General features: G+C 36.9%; 1 protein-coding gene across 1 annotated transcript; it reads left to right on the top strand.

Moving 5' to 3' along the window:
- The first annotated feature begins 10,626 nt into the window (after positions 1-10,626).
- On the top strand, positions 10,627-12,280 carry LOC115922514 (centrocin 2-like). The gene is made up of 3 exons (XM_030981482.1): positions 10,627-10,747; positions 11,159-11,344; positions 12,171-12,280. The coding sequence occupies exons 1-3, from the start codon at positions 10,654-10,656 to the stop codon at positions 12,278-12,280; spliced, it is 390 nt and encodes a 129-aa protein (XP_030837342.1). The 5' UTR covers positions 10,627-10,653.
- Positions 12,281-18,507: the final 6,227 nt, after the last annotated feature.

Below are 18,507 nucleotides of genomic sequence, written 5' to 3'. Positions count from 1 at the left end.
GATTGGTAAGCATCTGTTTCCTACTTTGCACACTATATTTAAAGAACTTTACTTTATAAGCGATTTTTCGATAATATTTTTATGGGGACCCATTTTTAAATCTTGCTTCATTCAAATGGCATATTACTTGTTTCTTTATTATTCACCAATACAATGCATATATTTTACAATCTGCCTTATTGGTGTATTTAATTTTAAATTCATAACTTTGATGTACGTTTACGCTAGATTTGTTATGTTTGTTATGTCTTCGGACTACAATCGTGTATCAGTGTATGAAGATATCAATCATGTAGAGGTGATGCGGTCCTGTGGATGAGTCAAATCAAGTCTGGATTACGTAACGCATCGTTGTTATGTTCGCACATTTTAATAGGTGTTGGACAAGTCTATTGAAATCGCTTTTCAATTTGATTTTGCGAAGGTATTTGAATCGTATATACTGTTATCATCACCCATCTATCTATCTCTAAGGTCACTTTTTTATGGCACCCTGGGCAAATAATACATTTGCGCCGCCTCTGATCGAACTTATGAGCTAACAAGCTTAGTTCTCATCAATATCGTTCAGAAATTATAGAATGTATTGAAAATCCGGGAATTGGTAACCCAAAACCTTTATTAGTCTATGAGTTATCCACGCGAGGTAATTCGTTAATTTATTGTTTAGGCTTGAGTAAATTTGCATTATGGAACATATAAAATAGAAAGGAAATACCTTCATGTGATAACGTGTTGGGATATGAAAAGAATTACACTGATTTGTTGACAACTTTCTTAAGTTCAATACTCGTGTCAATTTTTGAAAAATCTGTAGATTGGCACATTCTGTTTTTCTGTATTTCCAATAGAGAGAGTCCTAACGGGATAGGTTCTTTTTTAATGTAAATTAAATCTATGCACAATTTTCATTTTCACCATTCAAAACGCGATTTTTTTTTTAAGCGTTTAAAATTATTTGGGGAAAAATTCCAACAGACGGTGTTTCTGAGTTTGAAAATAGAAAAATGCTATTCTATTCAATTCTTTCTATATTCTAGCAATATAATAAGGACGAACATTTTCGAGGAATTTAGCACAGAAATACGGTACCAGAACATTGGGGATAACTCCCAATTCTCGTTTGTTTTGCTCTTCTTTTTAAAAAACCAAACAGAATAGCCTTTCACATATTGCAGGCTGCTTCCCAAGTTACACTAGTCAAGATGATGATGAAACTAGCTGTTGTTCTCTGTGCTATTGTGGCAACCAGTATGGTGTGCGCCAAGGATTTTGAGGAGCAAGATGCATTGGACACTTGTAAGTATATAAGTCAGCCAGGGACCTCAATGCTTGAAAAGTTTTGACCGCCCCCTTAAGAAGTCTGTCAGAAAATCCCTAAGCTATTGTCAGAAAAGCTGTAAAATTAAGACACTTCGTTAACACATAGTATGTCGTACGACCCTGTTTTACTCGAGGGGAGGGGGCGGTAAGAATATAATGTGTTTTCCAGGCACGGGTACTCTAAATGCATTTTAAAAAACTCAACAAACTTTCCTTGTTTCCCTCTCATTTTTTTCCTATTTATTTGACACCCTAAATGCGTCACTCGCCTTAACTAGCCAAAACTTGTTTTAATAGCGCGTATGTACATCGATATATATTTGAAAGCTCACCCCTGGTTTTTTTCTTTGTTTTTATTACATCTCGTTTCTATGGCAACCATGCAGTGCTGAATCTGATGCTCTCGGAGGAGGCTGCATCTCCTGATGACGCCGTAGCCTTGCAGAGGTGGTTCAAACACCATCATATACATCATCATTATCATCATTTCATACACCATTATGGATTGCACCGGGGCCTCCAAGTTGCACGGAACGTATGCAAGGGGTTTGCTCATTCTCCAGAAGAAGCTCGTAAGTAGCCACACTAATATTTTTTTTTGCCCCCCCCCCCCCCGAAATTTTAAAATGGGGGGTAAGGGGGTTAAGGGGGTAAGAAGGGTAAGGGAGCGGGGTAAGGGCGGTAAGGATTTGTTTTTGTTTAATATATTTTTTTTTACACTAACAGAAAAATTGCGTACGTGTTTGCATGCGATTAACACAGTATTATCCCGTTCGCTGGATTCCATTGCTACTCGGCACGTAATATTTGTCCACACTCCCCGGCGAGTACATATAGTATAACATATATTCCTGACAGGCACAATTTTGTAAGCGCACATGTTATATTATTGACACCCATGTGTGCCGGTGCCTCATAGTGTCGAGTCCTGCCTAATAATCCAGCCAAATTAACGCTCGCATCCTACCGCGTATACCATTCAAATCGTAGGTGGGGAGAAACAATGAATTAAAATGCCTTGCTTATAGCTTATAGGGACATATGCTTAGTGCCTTGTCGGGTATTAAACCCACAACCTTCGAATCTCCATTAAGTGTTTTAAGCCCCCCCCCCCCCCAAACAAAAAACAACAATAACAAAAAAATGTTTGGCGTCCTGCATTTTTGGAAAAAAGGAAGGAGTCCCTTTTTCTTCTCAAAATAGCCGCCCAGCACATTTTCCCTAAGACGTCCATGATGGCCGCCAGCATTTATATTTTATTCTAATTTTTTCTCTGAAAAAAGTTCATTTTAGCAGTATGTTTTTTGTGTTTATCCTTTAAAAAAAAAGTGGCCTAGTTTCATTAAACTTTCAAATTTTATGTTCATCTTAGGTGCTAAAATTCTGGCTGCGATCCCAGAGATGAAAGAAGAGGATCTCAGCGAAGAGTATCTTCGATTGATCTGCGCAGGTCACTACCATCACCACCACCATGGCCGTTAGACTCGGTACGTATATTTGTACAATAACAATAACAAGATAATTGTAGTGCATTATGTTCAACCAATGATTTTCCACTCACAGTATATATATATATATACAGAGTTGCATTTTAATCATCAAATTTCAAATTAGACTCAATCACTTTTTATCAATTTTTTTTTTATGTAGGAGAGGGGGGGAGGTAGTGGCAAGCGGGCAGATCAAAACTCTAAATGAGTATTAAAACAATCCACCACTTATAAACCTTTTACATGTATTTTGCTTTAACAATTTAGATACCTGTCAAGTCTCAAGTAAGCAATGTTTAAGACTATAATATTATGGGCCTATACGAGACTGTGGACATGAGCCAGTGGCGGATCCAGGGAGTAAAAACACGTTAATTTTACTTTTATTTGGAGACGGGCCCCTCCCCTGGTGCTAAAGGTGCTTTTCTCCCACTTTCTCTCTGTCTCACCCTCTCTCTCTCTCCCCCTCTCCCGTCTATCTCTGACTCCTTTTTTCCCACAATTTCCTCATTATTTTTCAAACAAAATATATTGTCTTCTTTTATTTCTCACATAGGAAGGGACCATGAGGCAACGTCCGGGACACTTGATGTTGATTCTTCTTGAAGAAACAATGAAATAAAAGCAAGAAATTATCACCTTCCATCGTGTTTTTGCAACTTCCTAATATAATTAGAATCTTCTTTATCCCTCCTGTATTGTTTAAACCTTAAACCTTGTTAATCCTCTAAAATGAAATGATGGTGAGTGGTTTTCATTATTATTACATATTTTGCCTTTACTTCCATGTATCCATTCATTATACATCTTTCCAAGGTGTATACAAATATGTAGGATTACAAGTATAACCATTCTTAAAATCTAGCATAATAATATACATCTTTTCAGCATAAGCTTTAAGTTAAAAATATTCTCCCAGTTTTGCTCTTTTTTCGCCCTACGAAACAATAAGACATTGTAATCATGGTATTAGGGGAATAACTAATAGTATTAGAAATAATGCCGATAATAAACTCACATGAACATGAAAAACATACCTAGCGTGTTTGTTTGGGTATTTTGTTATATGCTATAAAGCCAGTAGTGTATTATTATTAGAATAATGTTGGCATACGTGGAAAATACGAAAAAACAACACTTCGATAAGAAAAAGTGAGAGAGGTAAATATAAAACAAAGTGAAAGGTTGAATAGAAGAAAAATGATAAAGAGAGAAGAGAGGGGGGACGGGAGAGCAGGTAGAAGAGCGCGAAAGAAAGAGAAAGTGTGTGAGAGAGAGAGAGAGAGAGAGAGAGGAAGTGAGGCAAAGAAAGCGGAATAAAGAGAAAGAGGAGTGATAACAGAATAGACTACTAAAGACAGAAAGGGAAAGAATGAAAGAGAGAGAGAGAGCGCGAGAGATGCAGTGACAGGTGAGAAGCAATAAATAAGCAATTGAGGAGCATTTAAGACGGAGATAAGACTAAGAGAGAGGGGAGCAGATAGGAAAAGGATAAAAAGAAGGGGAGTAATGGTTTTGTGGGTGTGTGTGTTTGCGTGTGCGTGCGTGTTTGTGCGTGCGTGCGCGTGCGTGCGCGTGTGTGTATGGGTATGAGGCACACACATTTCTCAGTTGCCGTTTACGCTCTGTACTTAGTTTGACACAACATGAAACTGACAGGTCTAGGCTCTGCTCACGGCTTTAAGAATTGTGGGTTTGTAGTAAAGTGTTATATCAGAGTATATGCTTGCAAACTATGGAGGAGCAGAGGAGCACCTAGGCCCGTAGGGTCTTAGGGGTCTGATCCCAAAATATTTGAAAAACTGAAGCCATTTTTATTGTAAAGGCATACTAAAATCCACAGCTATAATGGACATCCCGTCACTCGTATTTGAAGTACTGAATTACCTACTGTCTCTCAAGCAACTATGGCACGCACCAAGCAGACCGCTCGCAAATCTACAGGAGGGAAGGCTCCCCGCAAGCAGCTGGCAACCAAAGCTGCCAGAAAGAGTGCCCCCGCCACTGGAGGAGTCAAGAAGCCTCATCGATACAGGCCTGGCACAGTCGCCCTGAGAGAGATTCGCCGCTACCAGAAGAGCACTGAGCTTCTCATCTGAAAACTGCCATTCTGGACCTACAAATGGGAGGGGCAAGATAATGCACAATATTTTATTTCCTTAACCCTATAATCACACATCATGGATATCAAGACTACACATTCAACAGCATTTTGTCTTGAAAACTTGTATTAAAATAGGTAAATGGATCCTTTCGTGCCTCGTGTTCTAGGGGTGATACCATTTTTAACTAAGCATAATTATGGTTGAATATTAGGGGTCGCAAAATTGGCCAAATTTTACTACATAAAAGAAGCTAGATGAAGTTTATTAAAAAAAAAACCTTGTTATAACCTTTATAACATTGGGACATCAGCATGATATAAACCCCTCATAAAAGTTTGGAAACTCAGTCATCACTTCCTCTTCTTCTTTAGGATAATCTGCCTCCTTCACTGCTGAAGATTTTTGCAGATGTGTGCGAGTGCATTTTGTTTAGTATCAATAGAAAGTGTGCTAATTCATTTTGTGAATGATGTCATAGTGTAGCCATGGAAAAGCAGTACATTAGAATTAGGGGGCAGTATCAAAAGGAATAGTTGCAAAATGCACTGGTTAGTAGTGGAATTATATGCAAAGAACTATGCAAAAGAACCCATTGTAGTATTCTATTAAATAATGGATTGCTTTGATGAAATCCGAGTGCGGAAAAGTTTGGAACCCCATCCGAGTCTACCCGTTTGTGAAGCCGGAATTATTCTCAAAGTCGCACGCATAAGCATTGATCGTTTTGTCTGGCCAAGTTGGAGGAAAGATCTTATGCGGGTTGTTAGTTGATGGATGGCTGGCGCCGCTGTAAAGGGAGGCCCGGACGGGAGGACTTTCGCACGCATAGGCATTCATCATTTTGTCAGGCCAAGTCGTAGGAAAGATCGTATGCAGGTTGTTTGATGATAGATGACTGGCGCCGCTGTTAATGGAGAACTTAAACAAAAATAATAGTCATTATTTTGTCGAGGTCATAAGTGAATACATTATTAATTTGATATTTTAATCTAACCGATGCCCATTTTACTTTGACAAGTGCCCCTTTTTCTTTTTAATCAATGTCCCTTTTCCCTTCTTATAAGTGCCCCTCTTCAGGTGTAAGATGTGCACCCTTTTTACCTCTGAAAACTGCATATTTTATTTTAACACGTGCCCATCTTCTTTTCCAATAACTGACCCTTTCTCTTCGATAAGTACCCCGATCCTGATCTGATAAATTCTCTCCTTTACTTTGACAAGTGTCCCTTTTCATTTGTAATACGTGCATTTTACCATCAAAGAACTGCCCGCTTCGACCACTGATGAGTGCCTCTTTTATGTATGAGAAATGTCCTATTCCCTTACGATAGTGCCCCTTTCCCCTTCTAATAAATGCCACTTTTCACATCTGATTAGTTTCCTTGTTACTTTTGATGTGATTGGCTTTTGATGTGAGTGCCCATCATTTGTTTTATCCACATTTCCCACTGCTGCTTAAAAATTGTGCCCTTATGCGATCATCTAAAGTCCCATATCTAGTTGGTTGGTTGGTTTTAACGTGACCAGGGGGCGATGGTTTTAAAGTCATCATCTCCGAGGGACTTGGTAGTAAGGACTAATGCCTTATCAAAGGGCACTAGCTCACCGACCTGGTTTCGAACCCTACTAAGCCAATGATTGCACCTTCTAGTTTTATCACCACGATGGCGAGGTGTGGCCTTCAAGGTATAAGGTATATCCAAAGAATCGGAGCAGCTTTGTGTAATAACTGGAAACTTTGTTATTCTACTACAAGAAATGTAGTGGAGCCGGGATAAGGGCAGGGGGCACAATGTCCCACATTTCATAAGAACGAAGTGTGCCCCTTTTCAGAAAAACAACCGTGTTCCTTTTTTAAAGCTATAAAACGTCCCTTGCGTAAGCCAAGGTAATCAATTGACCTTTGTTCAAAAATTTAAAGTTTGAGACCATGCACGTTTGATTTTTCAAACTCAACTCAAATGCATTTCCATTACCAAATGTCATTCATGTTAAAAAGACTGAGGCATAATTACGATACGTGTTATATGACAAGACGTTGTTATTATCCCTCATCTTCCCAGAAACAATAGACTTCTCATAGCCTCCCTAACATTTTCCCCTAATTTAAAGCGACTAAGAGTATTTTCCCCTACAAATGTCCTCCAAAACCCGCTCGCTACGTTCGCTTACTTTAAAGTTTATCTCATTATCTCTTCCAAAGAGTGCCCTTTTTTAATGGTGCCCCCCCCCCCCCCCATTTGAAAAAGATGATCTGCCGCCGTTTTAATTTTTCAATGTTATTGTCTTGACTATATATGCTTGTAAGAAATCTATTATTGCATTCTTTGATTTTAGCATGTCTTGTCAAGAAAATGGTCTATACAAATTCAGTCTAAATTAAATTCGAACTTCAACCAATCCGTTGTCCACATTGATTGTCTTCTTTCTACAGAGATAAGCAGGAAAATGAATATAATGATAGGATACAATTTCAAATATTCCAATCTAAAAAAAACATTCTATTTTCAATTTCAATTTCAATTTATTTCATTTGTCATATAAAAACATATATAATTATAACATTGATATTTACATTAATAAGTAAAGAACATACAAATAACATAACAAAAGATGAACATAAAATACAAATACATAAACGAATGAGAAACCAGCAAGAAAGGACAATTAAGTCTTATGTATGTGGTGCTGGCCCCTTGCGAAATAATAAAGAATTTTAACCTAAAACACTTAACACCTTACTAAACTAACATCTAACACCTGATTGCATATATATACATATATATAAACTAATAAAATACTATTCACAAAAATGTTCAAGTTCAAGTTCAAGTTTTATTTCAATTCAAGTCCATAAAAAACATATAAGATACAGATTATATACAATATAGAAAACACAAAATACACACAAAATGGAAACATGTCTACAAATATATCGGAATTATAAAAAGTTAAACAGCAATAGAAATGAATTGGGGAAACTGCAAATAAAACCATAAGGTTCTGTCGAGGCAGCTCCCTGTTATTAAAAGATACATATACAAGTTCCAACAATTGGCTATAAAAAGTATAACAATAACAAAACAGTGTACAAAACATAGGATACGTATTAACATGCAAAAATTATTATAGATTTAAAAACAGATGAAGTATTTTTTTAGTTTAGATTTAAAAGAGTTTAAGAAAGCAGTATCACGTATATCTTTGGGGAGAGAATTCCATATTTTCGGGCCAGTGTGTCTAAAAGTAAATAAGGAATTTGTTGATGGACATTTTTCAATAAAATAGTTATCAGGATTTCTAGTATTATAATTATGAACATATTTTTTACATTTCATCATAGTGGTAAGATTAATCGGCAGTTTATCAGTTTTATGTTTAAAAACCATGAGTGATATACAATATTGATTCAATTGAAAAATATTTAAAAACTGTAGTTGTTGAAATAATGGTATTGAATGGGCATCGAAATCAGACATAAGACATATTCTTACTATACGTTTTTGTAATAAATGCAGTCGTTGTAATCTCGTTGGGTATGTGTTGCCCCATACAACATTACAATACATTAAATTAGATGCTGCTTGTAAGTGTCGGCTTGCATGGTGATGTAGATATACAGTAGGCTCGCGGGTGCACCATGTGAGAGAGAGAGAGAGAGAGAGAGAGAGGATTGAGGAGTCCTGAAAAGGACAGTCGGTAATCTTTCTTGAGGATGTGTAGTCCTGAATAAACTGTTTGTGTAAAACGTAATTGTTTGTATCTCTTTTTAAATGTATTCAGATTTGGGCTTGCTTTAACATTCTGTCACTCCTCTGTCTCTCTTCTTTCTCCTCTCTATTATCTCGTTTTTTCCCTCTCCCCCTCTCTCCCTCGCACCTCTGCCTCCCACTCTATCTCTCTTTGTAATTCTTTTAACATACTCCCCCGGTCGCTACGCTCCCTCGCATAATTATGATACGGAATTTAATGCTAAACACTATTAGACATAGCTCACATTTCCAAAGGTTCGTTAAATCCTTCAGAATTATGAACCCCTTTCAATTTTTGGAACTAAAAACCTTTTGAATAACAATCATTTAGAATAAGAAAACCTCAGATTGATAAACTTTTGGACTAACTGACCTTCGCAAATATTCACCTTCGGAAATATACATCTTTGGGAGGAAAAGACATGTAACCGATCTTGATGACTTCTAGGTTCGTGTATATCTATAGCCTTATAAAGAAGTATAGTTGAACAAGAGATAGATTGATAAATTCTACTTTCCAATGATCCGCCCATTATTCTTTATTTCTTTTTCTCATTGAATACAAAGTCTCTCAAATCAAATAAAGTTATCAGTTATCAAAACATCTGGCCAACCTCATCGGTCCTATCAATCATTACACGCACGCAAGAATGATCAAAGAGGCTCAGATGAAGAAAGTGGTGAGGAATAATTCCATAAACAAGCCATAATCGGTTCGAGTCATCAATTCAGGAGCTGATCTCACCCGCAACAAGCTGCCTTCAGAACTATCTCACCAGATTGGTAAGCATCTGTTTCCTACTTTGCACACTATATTTAAAGAACTTTAATTTATAAGCGATTTTTCGATAATATTTTTATGGGGACCCATTTTTAAATCTTGCTTCATTCAAATGGCATATTACTTGTTTCTTTATTATTCACCAATACAATGCATATATTTTACAATCTGCCTTATTGGTGTATTTAATTTTAAATTCATAACTTTGATGTACGTTTACGCTAGATTTGTTATGTTTGTTATGTCTTCGGACTACAATCGTGTATCAGTGTATGAAGATATCAATCATGTAGAGGTGATGCGGTCATGTGGATGAGTCAAATCAAGTCTGGATTACGTAACGCATCGTTGTTATGTTCGCACATTTTAATAGGTGTTGGACAAGTCTATTGAAATCGCTTTTCAATTTGATTTTGCGAAGGTATTTGAATCGTATATACTGTTATCATCACCCATCTATCTATCTCTAAGGTCACTTTTTTATGGCACCCTGGGCAAATAATACATTTGCGCCGCCTCTGATCGAACTTATGAGCTAACAAGCTTAGTTCTCATCAATATCGTTCAGAAATTATAGAATGTATTGAAAATCCGGGAATTGGTAACCCAAAACCTTTTTTAGTCTATGAGTTATCCACGCGAGGTAATTCGTTAATTTATTGTTTAGGCTTGAGTAAAATTACATTATGGAACATACAAAATAGTAAGGAAATACCTTCATGTGATAACGTGTTGGGATATGAAAAGAATATTACACTGATTTGTTGACAACTTTCTGAAGTTCAATACTCATGTCAATTTTTGAAAAATCTGTAGATTGGCACATTCTGTTTTTTTTTGTATTTCCAGTAGAGAGAGTCCTAACGGGCTAGTTTCTTTTTTAATGTAAATTAAATCTATGCACAATTTTCATTTTCACCATTCAAAACGCGATTTCTTAAGCGTTTAAAATTATTTGGGGAAAAATTCCAACCGACGGTGTTTCTGAGTTTGAAAATAGAAAAATGCTATTCTATTCAATTCTTTCTATATTCTAGCAATATAATAAGGACAAACATTTTTGAGGAATTTAGCACAGAAATACGGTACCAGAACATTGGGGATAACTCCCAATTCTCGTTTGTTTTGCTCTTCTTTTTAAAAAACCAAACAGAATAGCCTTTCACATATTGCAGGCTGCTTCCCAAGTTAAACTAGTCAAGATGATGATGAAACTAGCTGTTGTTCTCTGTGCTATTGTGGCAACCAGTATGGTGTGCGCCAAGGATTTTGAGGAGCAAGATGCATTGGACACTTGTAAGTATATAAGTCAGCCAGGGACCTCAATGCTTGAAAAGTTTTGACCGCCCCCTTAAGAAGTCTGTCAGAAAATCCCTAAGCTATTGTCAGAAAAGTTGTAAAATTAAGACACTTCGTTAACGCATAATATGTCGTACGACCCTGTTTTACTCGAGGGGAGGGGGGCGGTAAGAATATAATGTGTTTTTCCAGGCACGGGTACTCTAAATGCATTTTAAAAAACTCAACAAACTTTCCTTGTTTCCCTCTCATTTTTTGCCTATTTATTTGACACCCTAAATGCGTCACTCGCCTTAATTAGCCAAAACTTGTTTTAATCGCGCGTATGTACATCGATATATATTTGAAAGCTCACCCCTGGTTTTTTCTTTGTTTTCATTACATCTCGTTTCTATGGCAACCATGCAGTGCTGAATCTGATGCTCTCGGAAGAGGCTGCATCTCCTGATGACGCCGTAGCCTTGCAGAGGTGGTTCAAACACCATCATATACATCATCATTATCATCATTTCATACACCATTATGGATTGCACCGGGGCCTCCAAGTTGCACGGAACGTATGCAAGGGGTTTGCTCATTCTCCAGAAGAAGCTCGTAAGTAGCCACACTAATATTTTTTTTGCCCCCCCCCCCGAAATTTTAAAATGGGGGGTAAGGGGTTAAGGGGGTAAGAAGGGTAAGGGAGCGGGGTAATTAGGGCGGTAAGGATTTGTTTTTGTTTAATATATTTTTTTTTACACTAACAGAAAAATTGCGTACGTGTTTGCATGCGATTAACACAGTATTATCCCGTTCGCTGGATTCCATTGCTACTCGGCACGTAATATTTGTCCACACTCCCCGGGGAGTACATATAGTATAACATATATTCCTGACAGGCACAATTTTGTAAGCGCACATGTGCTATTCCATGGGTTCAGACTTATATTATTGATACCCATGTGTGCCGGTGCCTGTTAGTGTCGAGTCCTGCCTAATAATCCATCCAAATTAATTTAACGCTCGCATCCTACCGCGTATACCATTCAAATCGTAGGTGGGGAGAAACAATGAATTAAAATGCCTTGCTTATAGCTTATAGGGACATATGGTTAGTGCCTTGTCGAGTATTACACCCAAAACCTTCGAATCTCCATTAAGTGTTTTAAGCCCCCCCCCCCCCCAACAAAAAAAACAACAACAACAACAAAATGTTTGGCGTCCTGCATTTTTGGAAAAAAGGAAGGAGTCCCTTTTTCTTCTCAAAATAGCCGCCCGGCACATTTCCCCAAGACGTCCATGATGGCCGCCAGCTTTTATATTTTATTCTAATTTTTTCTCCGAAAAAAGATCATTTTTGCAGTATGTTTTTTGTGTTTTTCCTTTAAAAAAAAAAGTGTCCTAGTTTCATTAAGCTTTCAAATTTTATGTTTATCTTTAGGTGCTAAAATTCTGGCTGCGATCCCAGAGATGAAAGAAGAGGATCTCAGCGAAGAGTATCTTCGATTGATCTGCGCAGGTCACTACCATCACCACCACCATGGCCGTTAGACTCGGTACGTATATTTGTACAATAACAATAACAAGATAATTGTAGTGCATGTGTTCAACCAATGATTTTCCACTCACAGTATATATATACAGAGTTGCATTTTAATCATCAAATTTCAAATTAGACTCAATCACTTTTTATCATTTTTTTTTGTATGTAGGAGAGGGGGGGGAGGTAGTGGCAAGCGGGCAGATCAAAACTCTAAATGAGTATTAAAACAATCCACCACTTATAAACCTTTTACATGTATTTTGCTTTAACAATTTAGATACCTGTCAAGTCTCAAGTAAGCAATGTTTAAGACTATAATATTATGGGCCTATACGAGACTGTGGACATGAGCCAGTGGCGGATCCAGGGAGTAAAAACATGTTAATTTTACTTTTATTTGGAGACGGGCCCCTCCCCAGGTGCTAAAGGTGCTTTTCTCCCACTTTCTCTCTGTCTCCCTCTCTCTCTCTCTCTCTCTCTCCCCTCTCCCGTCTATCTCTGACTCCCTTTTTTCCACAATTTCCTCATTATTTTTCAAACAAAATATATTGTCTTCTTTTATTTCTCACATAGGAAGGGACCATGAGGCAACATCCGGGACACTTGATGTTCATTCTTCCTGAAGAAACAATGAAATAAAAGCAAGAAATTATCACCTTCCATCGTGTTTTTGCAACATCCTAATATAATTAGAATCTTCTTTATCCCTCCTGTACTGTTTAAACCCTTTAACCTTGTTAATCCTCTAAAATTAAATGATGGTGAGTGGTTTTCATTGTTAATACATATTTTGCCTTCACTTCCATGTATCCATTCATTATAGATCTTTCCAAGGTGTATACAAATATGTAGGGTTACAAGTATAACCATTCTTAAAATCTAGCATAATAATATACATCTTTTTAGCATAAGCTTCAAGTTAAAAATCTTCTCCCAGTTTTGCTCTTTTTTCGCCCTACGAAACAATAAGACATTGTAAGCATGGTATTAGGGGAATAACTAATAGTATTAGAAATAATGCCGATAATAAAATCACATGAACATGACAAACCTACCTAGCGTGTTTGTTTTGGGTATTGTGTTATATGCTATAAAGCCAGTAGTGTATGATTAATAGAATAATGTTGGCATATAGGGAACATACGAAAAACAACACTTCGATAAGAATAAGTGAGAGAGGCTAAAATAAAACACAGTGAAAAGGTTGAATATAAGAATAAAGATAGAGAGAGAAGAGAGGGGACACGGGAGAGCAGGGAGAAGAGCGCGAAAGAAAGAGAAAGTGTGTGTGTGAGAGAGAGAGAGAGAGAGAGAGAGAGCGAGAGAGGGAGTGAGGCAAGGAAAGCGGAAAAAGAGAAAGAGGAGTGATAACAGAATAGACTACTAAAGACAGAAAGGGAAAATAATGAAAGAGAGAGAGAGAGAGCGCGAGAGATGCAGTGGCAGGGGATAAGCAATAACTATGCAATTGAGGAGCATTTAAGACGGAGAGAAGAGAGAGGGGAGCAGAGAGTGTGGGTGCGTGCGCACGCGTGTGCGTGTGTGTTTGTGAGGCGCACACATTACTCAGTTGGTCTGTATCAAAGTATCTGCAACATGAGACTACAATACCCTCTGTACTTAAGTTTGACCATGGACCTATTACGGATGGACATTCAACGTGATTCTTTTTCTGATCCAATGATAGTCACCGCCTTCTGATTATGTGCATCTTAATGAGAACATTTAGCTGTTTTAACAATAACGACTGCGTAAGCATTTTCGGTCATTGACAAAGGAGCAGTTTCACTGTCTTGGGTGTTGTTCGGATGGCGTGCTCTGTAAGAGTGTGTCTTGAATTAAAAAAAAAACATCCCCAATGGGGAGCAGCAAAGTTGAAAAGCAGACGATTTTGGTGATATGAAATGTATTATTACTGATTTATACACTTTCGCACACACCCATGACCTTACTATAAAATAAATAGAAGGCCATGATCTTTATAAGCCCTGTGCGTTGCAACTCTGGAATATTATTAGGAAATTGGGGGAAACGGGATTTTAAATCACAACCAACCCAAATATAACCTCTATCTGGTTATCAACATGTTTTTCAAATAAAATATAGTACACAGAACAACAATTTCCGATTATAAACCAGAACTGCACATCGATTTTCCATGATTTAAGCGAGTTATTATCTTCTGCGCATGTAGATTAACATGTGTAAAATCACTATCTTGATTCTGTCCCGGCTTTTTGGCGGTGCCCATTATGAGATCAAAGTGAAGAAACATGTCCGGAAGGTTATAAGACGACATTGACGGAGACAATCACAATGAATTCGTTAAGAAAACGATGAATGTCCATCCTTAATAGGTCCATGGTTTGACACAGCAAGAAACTGACAGGTCTAGGCTCTGCTCAAGGCTTTAGGAATTGTAGATTTGTGGTAAAGTGTTATATCAGAGTATATGCTTGCATACTATGGAGGAGCAGAGGAGCAACTAGGCCCCTAGGGTCTTAGCATGGACCTACTACATGGTCTTAGGGGTGTGATCCTAAAACAAATCAAAAACTGAAACCATTTTCGTGTAATGGCTTCCTGAAATCCACAGCTATAATGGACATAATGCATGTATCCGGACCTACAAATGGGAGGGCCAAGATAATGCACAATATTTTATTTCCTTAACCCTAATCACACATCATGGATATCCAGACTACACATTCAACAACATGTTGTCTTGAAAACTTGTATTAAAATAGGTAAATGGATCTTTTTGTGCCTTGTGTTCTAGTGGTAATAACCATTTTAAAGTAAGCATATGGTTGAATATTAGGGGTAACAATTTGGCCAAATTTAACTACATAAATGAAGCTAGATGAAGTTTATTCAAATAATACCTTGTTAAAATCTTTATAGCATTGGAACATCAGCATGATATAAACCCCTCATAAAAGTTTTGAAACTCAATGATCATCACTTTGTTTAGTATCAATAGAAAGTGTGCTAAATCATTTTGTAAATTATGTCATATTGTAGCCATGGAAAAGCAGTACGTTAGAATAAGGGGGCAGTATCAAAAGGAATAGTTGCAAAATGCACTGGATAGTAGTGGAATTGTATGCAAAAAAACTTTCCTTTCTTTGAAATAAGATCATTTTAGCGGTATGTAGCCATATACTGGTCAATCACATTTGTTTGATGTAGTATCAAGCAAACCTGAGTTAAATTAAAAATACTTTCTTCATATTAAAGCGAGTTTAAAATGCATCTGTTAGTTTTTGTAATTACTGCTCATAGAACTGTATGTAGGATGTTTCCCTCTTTTTTAATAACAAAAAATACATACAAATTAGATAAATAAAGTAGCACCAAAGCATTTGTAATATAAGCCCACAGCCGTTTTTTTCTTCTAAAAAAAACAAGGTGTAAAAACTACTTACTGCTGCACACTCACATTTTACAAGCACACATTTCTATATCTGACAAATACAAGTTTGATTCTTTTAAATGCCCTGATGCAACGCTGACTTCCAGTATAACTATGATTTCTATTTAAAAACAAAAACAAATAAGGAATTTTTGAAAAATAAGAAATAACAAAAATATTGAAGCGCCACCAAAAATTGGTGCGGGCGGGGACGAAAATTACGTAATTTGTTATACTTGGCAGTATTACAATCAGAGGTATTTAAATTATAACAAATATTTATATCAGTTACACTAAAATATATATCTGGTATAAAAGATGTTATACATAATAGAAGTAGATTATGCTGGATTGTTTTGATCCTCAAACTTAAAGATACACAAGGCACCCAGTTTTTGTATCTACACTTATAATATATCAGACTTATTACTAAAAATTCAGACCTACAATTAAACAGATTTGGAAAAACAATTATCATCAATTTATAAATTTACGAAATTACAGTACATGGGGAAATTCAATTTTGATAGAAAGCGGCAAGACATTTGTGCTTGTATAGAGAACCATGAAAATCTTGAGGCCGCAATTCAAATTATAAGATTACTGTCTAAAATGTTCAGGAAATTTTACCTAACATTCACCAACCAACTTTCTTGTGTGTAATTCTGAACAATGGTCTCAACCTGAAGTTGGAATAATATTACAATAACAATTCATTACAAAAATAAACAGGGCCTAGTTCTGTTTAAAATAGTTTGATATTTCTTCATATAAATTATCTTTCAATGTATTTTAATTTTTCTTATGTACTCAGAACTGCATAAATAAATGAAATAATATATATAAAAAAATATTAAAAACATAATACATTCCATTACCTAAAAATAAAAGCTGTCTTCTGCTTATGAAGCTTGAAATGAACAATATAAAGATAGGCTATAACCAACATAGATAAATATTAAAAGGACCCATTGCAGTATTCTATTAAATAATGGATTGCTTTGATGAAATCCGAGTGCGGAAAAGTTTGGAACCCAATTCGAGTCTACCCGTTTGTGAAGCCGGATATATTCTCAAAGTTGCACGCAAAGGCATTGATCGTTTTGTCTGGCCAAGTCGGAGGAAAGATCTAATGCGGGTTGTTTGTTGATGGATGGCTGGCGCCGCTGTAAAGGGAGGCCCGGACGGGAGGACTTTCGCACGCATAGGCAGTCATCATTTTGTGAGGCCAAGTCGTAGGAAATATCGTATGCAGGTTGTTTGATGATGGATGACTGGTGCCGCTGTTAATGGAGAACTTAAACAAAAATAATAGTCATTATTTTGTCGAGGTCATAAGTGTATACATTATTAATTTGATATTTTAATCTAAACAATGCCCCTTTTACTTTAAAGTGTATATCTTACTTTAACACGCGCCCATCTTCTTTTTCAATAACTGACCCTTTCTCTTCGATAAGTACCCCTTTTCTTTTTGTAAAAAGTGTCCCTTCCCCTTTCTTATAAATGTCGTCTTTTCAACTATGATAAGTACCCCGATCCAGATCTGATAAGTTCTCTCCTTTACTTTGACAAGTGCCCCTTTTCATTTGTAATAAGTGCATTTTACCATCAAAGAAGGGCCCCTTTCCATCTCTGGTGAGTGCCTCTTTTAGGTATGAGAAATGACCTATTCCCTTACGATAGTGCCCCTTTCCCCTTCTAATAAATGCCACTTTTCACATCTGATTAGTTTCCTTGTTACTTTTGATGTGATTGGCTTTTCATATGAGTGCCCATCATTTGTTTTATCCACATTTCCCACTGCCGCTAAAAAATTGTGCCCTTATGCGATCATCTAAAGTCCCATATCTAGTTGGTTGGTTGGTTTTAACGTGACTAGGGGGCGATGGCTTTAAAGTCATCATCTCCGAGGGACTTGGTAGTAAGGACTAATGCCTTATCAAAGGGCACTAGCGCATCGACCTGGTTTCGAACCCTACTTAGCCAATGATTGCACCTTCTAGTTTCATCACCACGATGTCGAGGTGTGGCCTTCAAGGTATAAGGTATATCCAAAGAATCGGAGCAGCTTTGTGTAATAACTGGAAATTTTTTCTTCTACTACAAGAAAGGTAGTGGAGCCGGGATAAGGGCAGGGGGCACAATGTCCCACATTTCATAAGAACAAAGTGTGCCCCTTTTAGAAAAACAACCGTGTTCCTTTTTTAAAGCTTTAAAACGTCCCTTGCCTAAGCCAAGGTAATTCAATTGACCTTTGTTCAAAAATATAAAGTTTGAGACCATGCACGTTTGATTTTTCAAAATCAACTCAAATGCATTTCCATTACCAAATGTCATTCATGTTAAAAAGACTGAGACATAATTACGATACGTGTTATATGACAAGACGTTGTTATTATCCCTCATCTTCCCAGAAACAAGAGACTTCTCATAGCCTCCCTAACATTTTCCCCTAATTTAAAGCGACTGAGAGCATTTTCCCCCTTCAAATCTCCTCCAAAACTAGCTCGCTTCGCTCGCTTACATTTATAGTTTATCTCATTAAGAAGCATATTGAAGGTCTTATTTATTATTTCATTATGAGATTGAAATAATAATGAAAAGTAATCGTTCGTAATGTGACCTCGAAAAACCTTACAACGTTTCGTCCATTGCTTCGCTCGCTCGCAAAGAAATATTTAGACCATCACACACAACAGCAGAGTATGATGCTGAAGCAATATCTTTGACCAAGTAAAGAGTAAATCATGAAAATCATCCTTACAATGTAATGATTACGCTTTAGGATATTTAAATATTTCGCTTTGATGTTACCCT

Source organism: Strongylocentrotus purpuratus, unplaced genomic scaffold, assembly GCF_000002235.5.
Source record: "Strongylocentrotus purpuratus isolate Spur 01 unplaced genomic scaffold, Spur_5.0 spur5_scaffold_12, whole genome shotgun sequence".
Taxonomy (NCBI): domain Eukaryota; kingdom Metazoa; phylum Echinodermata; class Echinoidea; order Camarodonta; family Strongylocentrotidae; genus Strongylocentrotus; species Strongylocentrotus purpuratus.
This window is presented reverse-complemented; position numbering and strand designations above follow the sequence as displayed.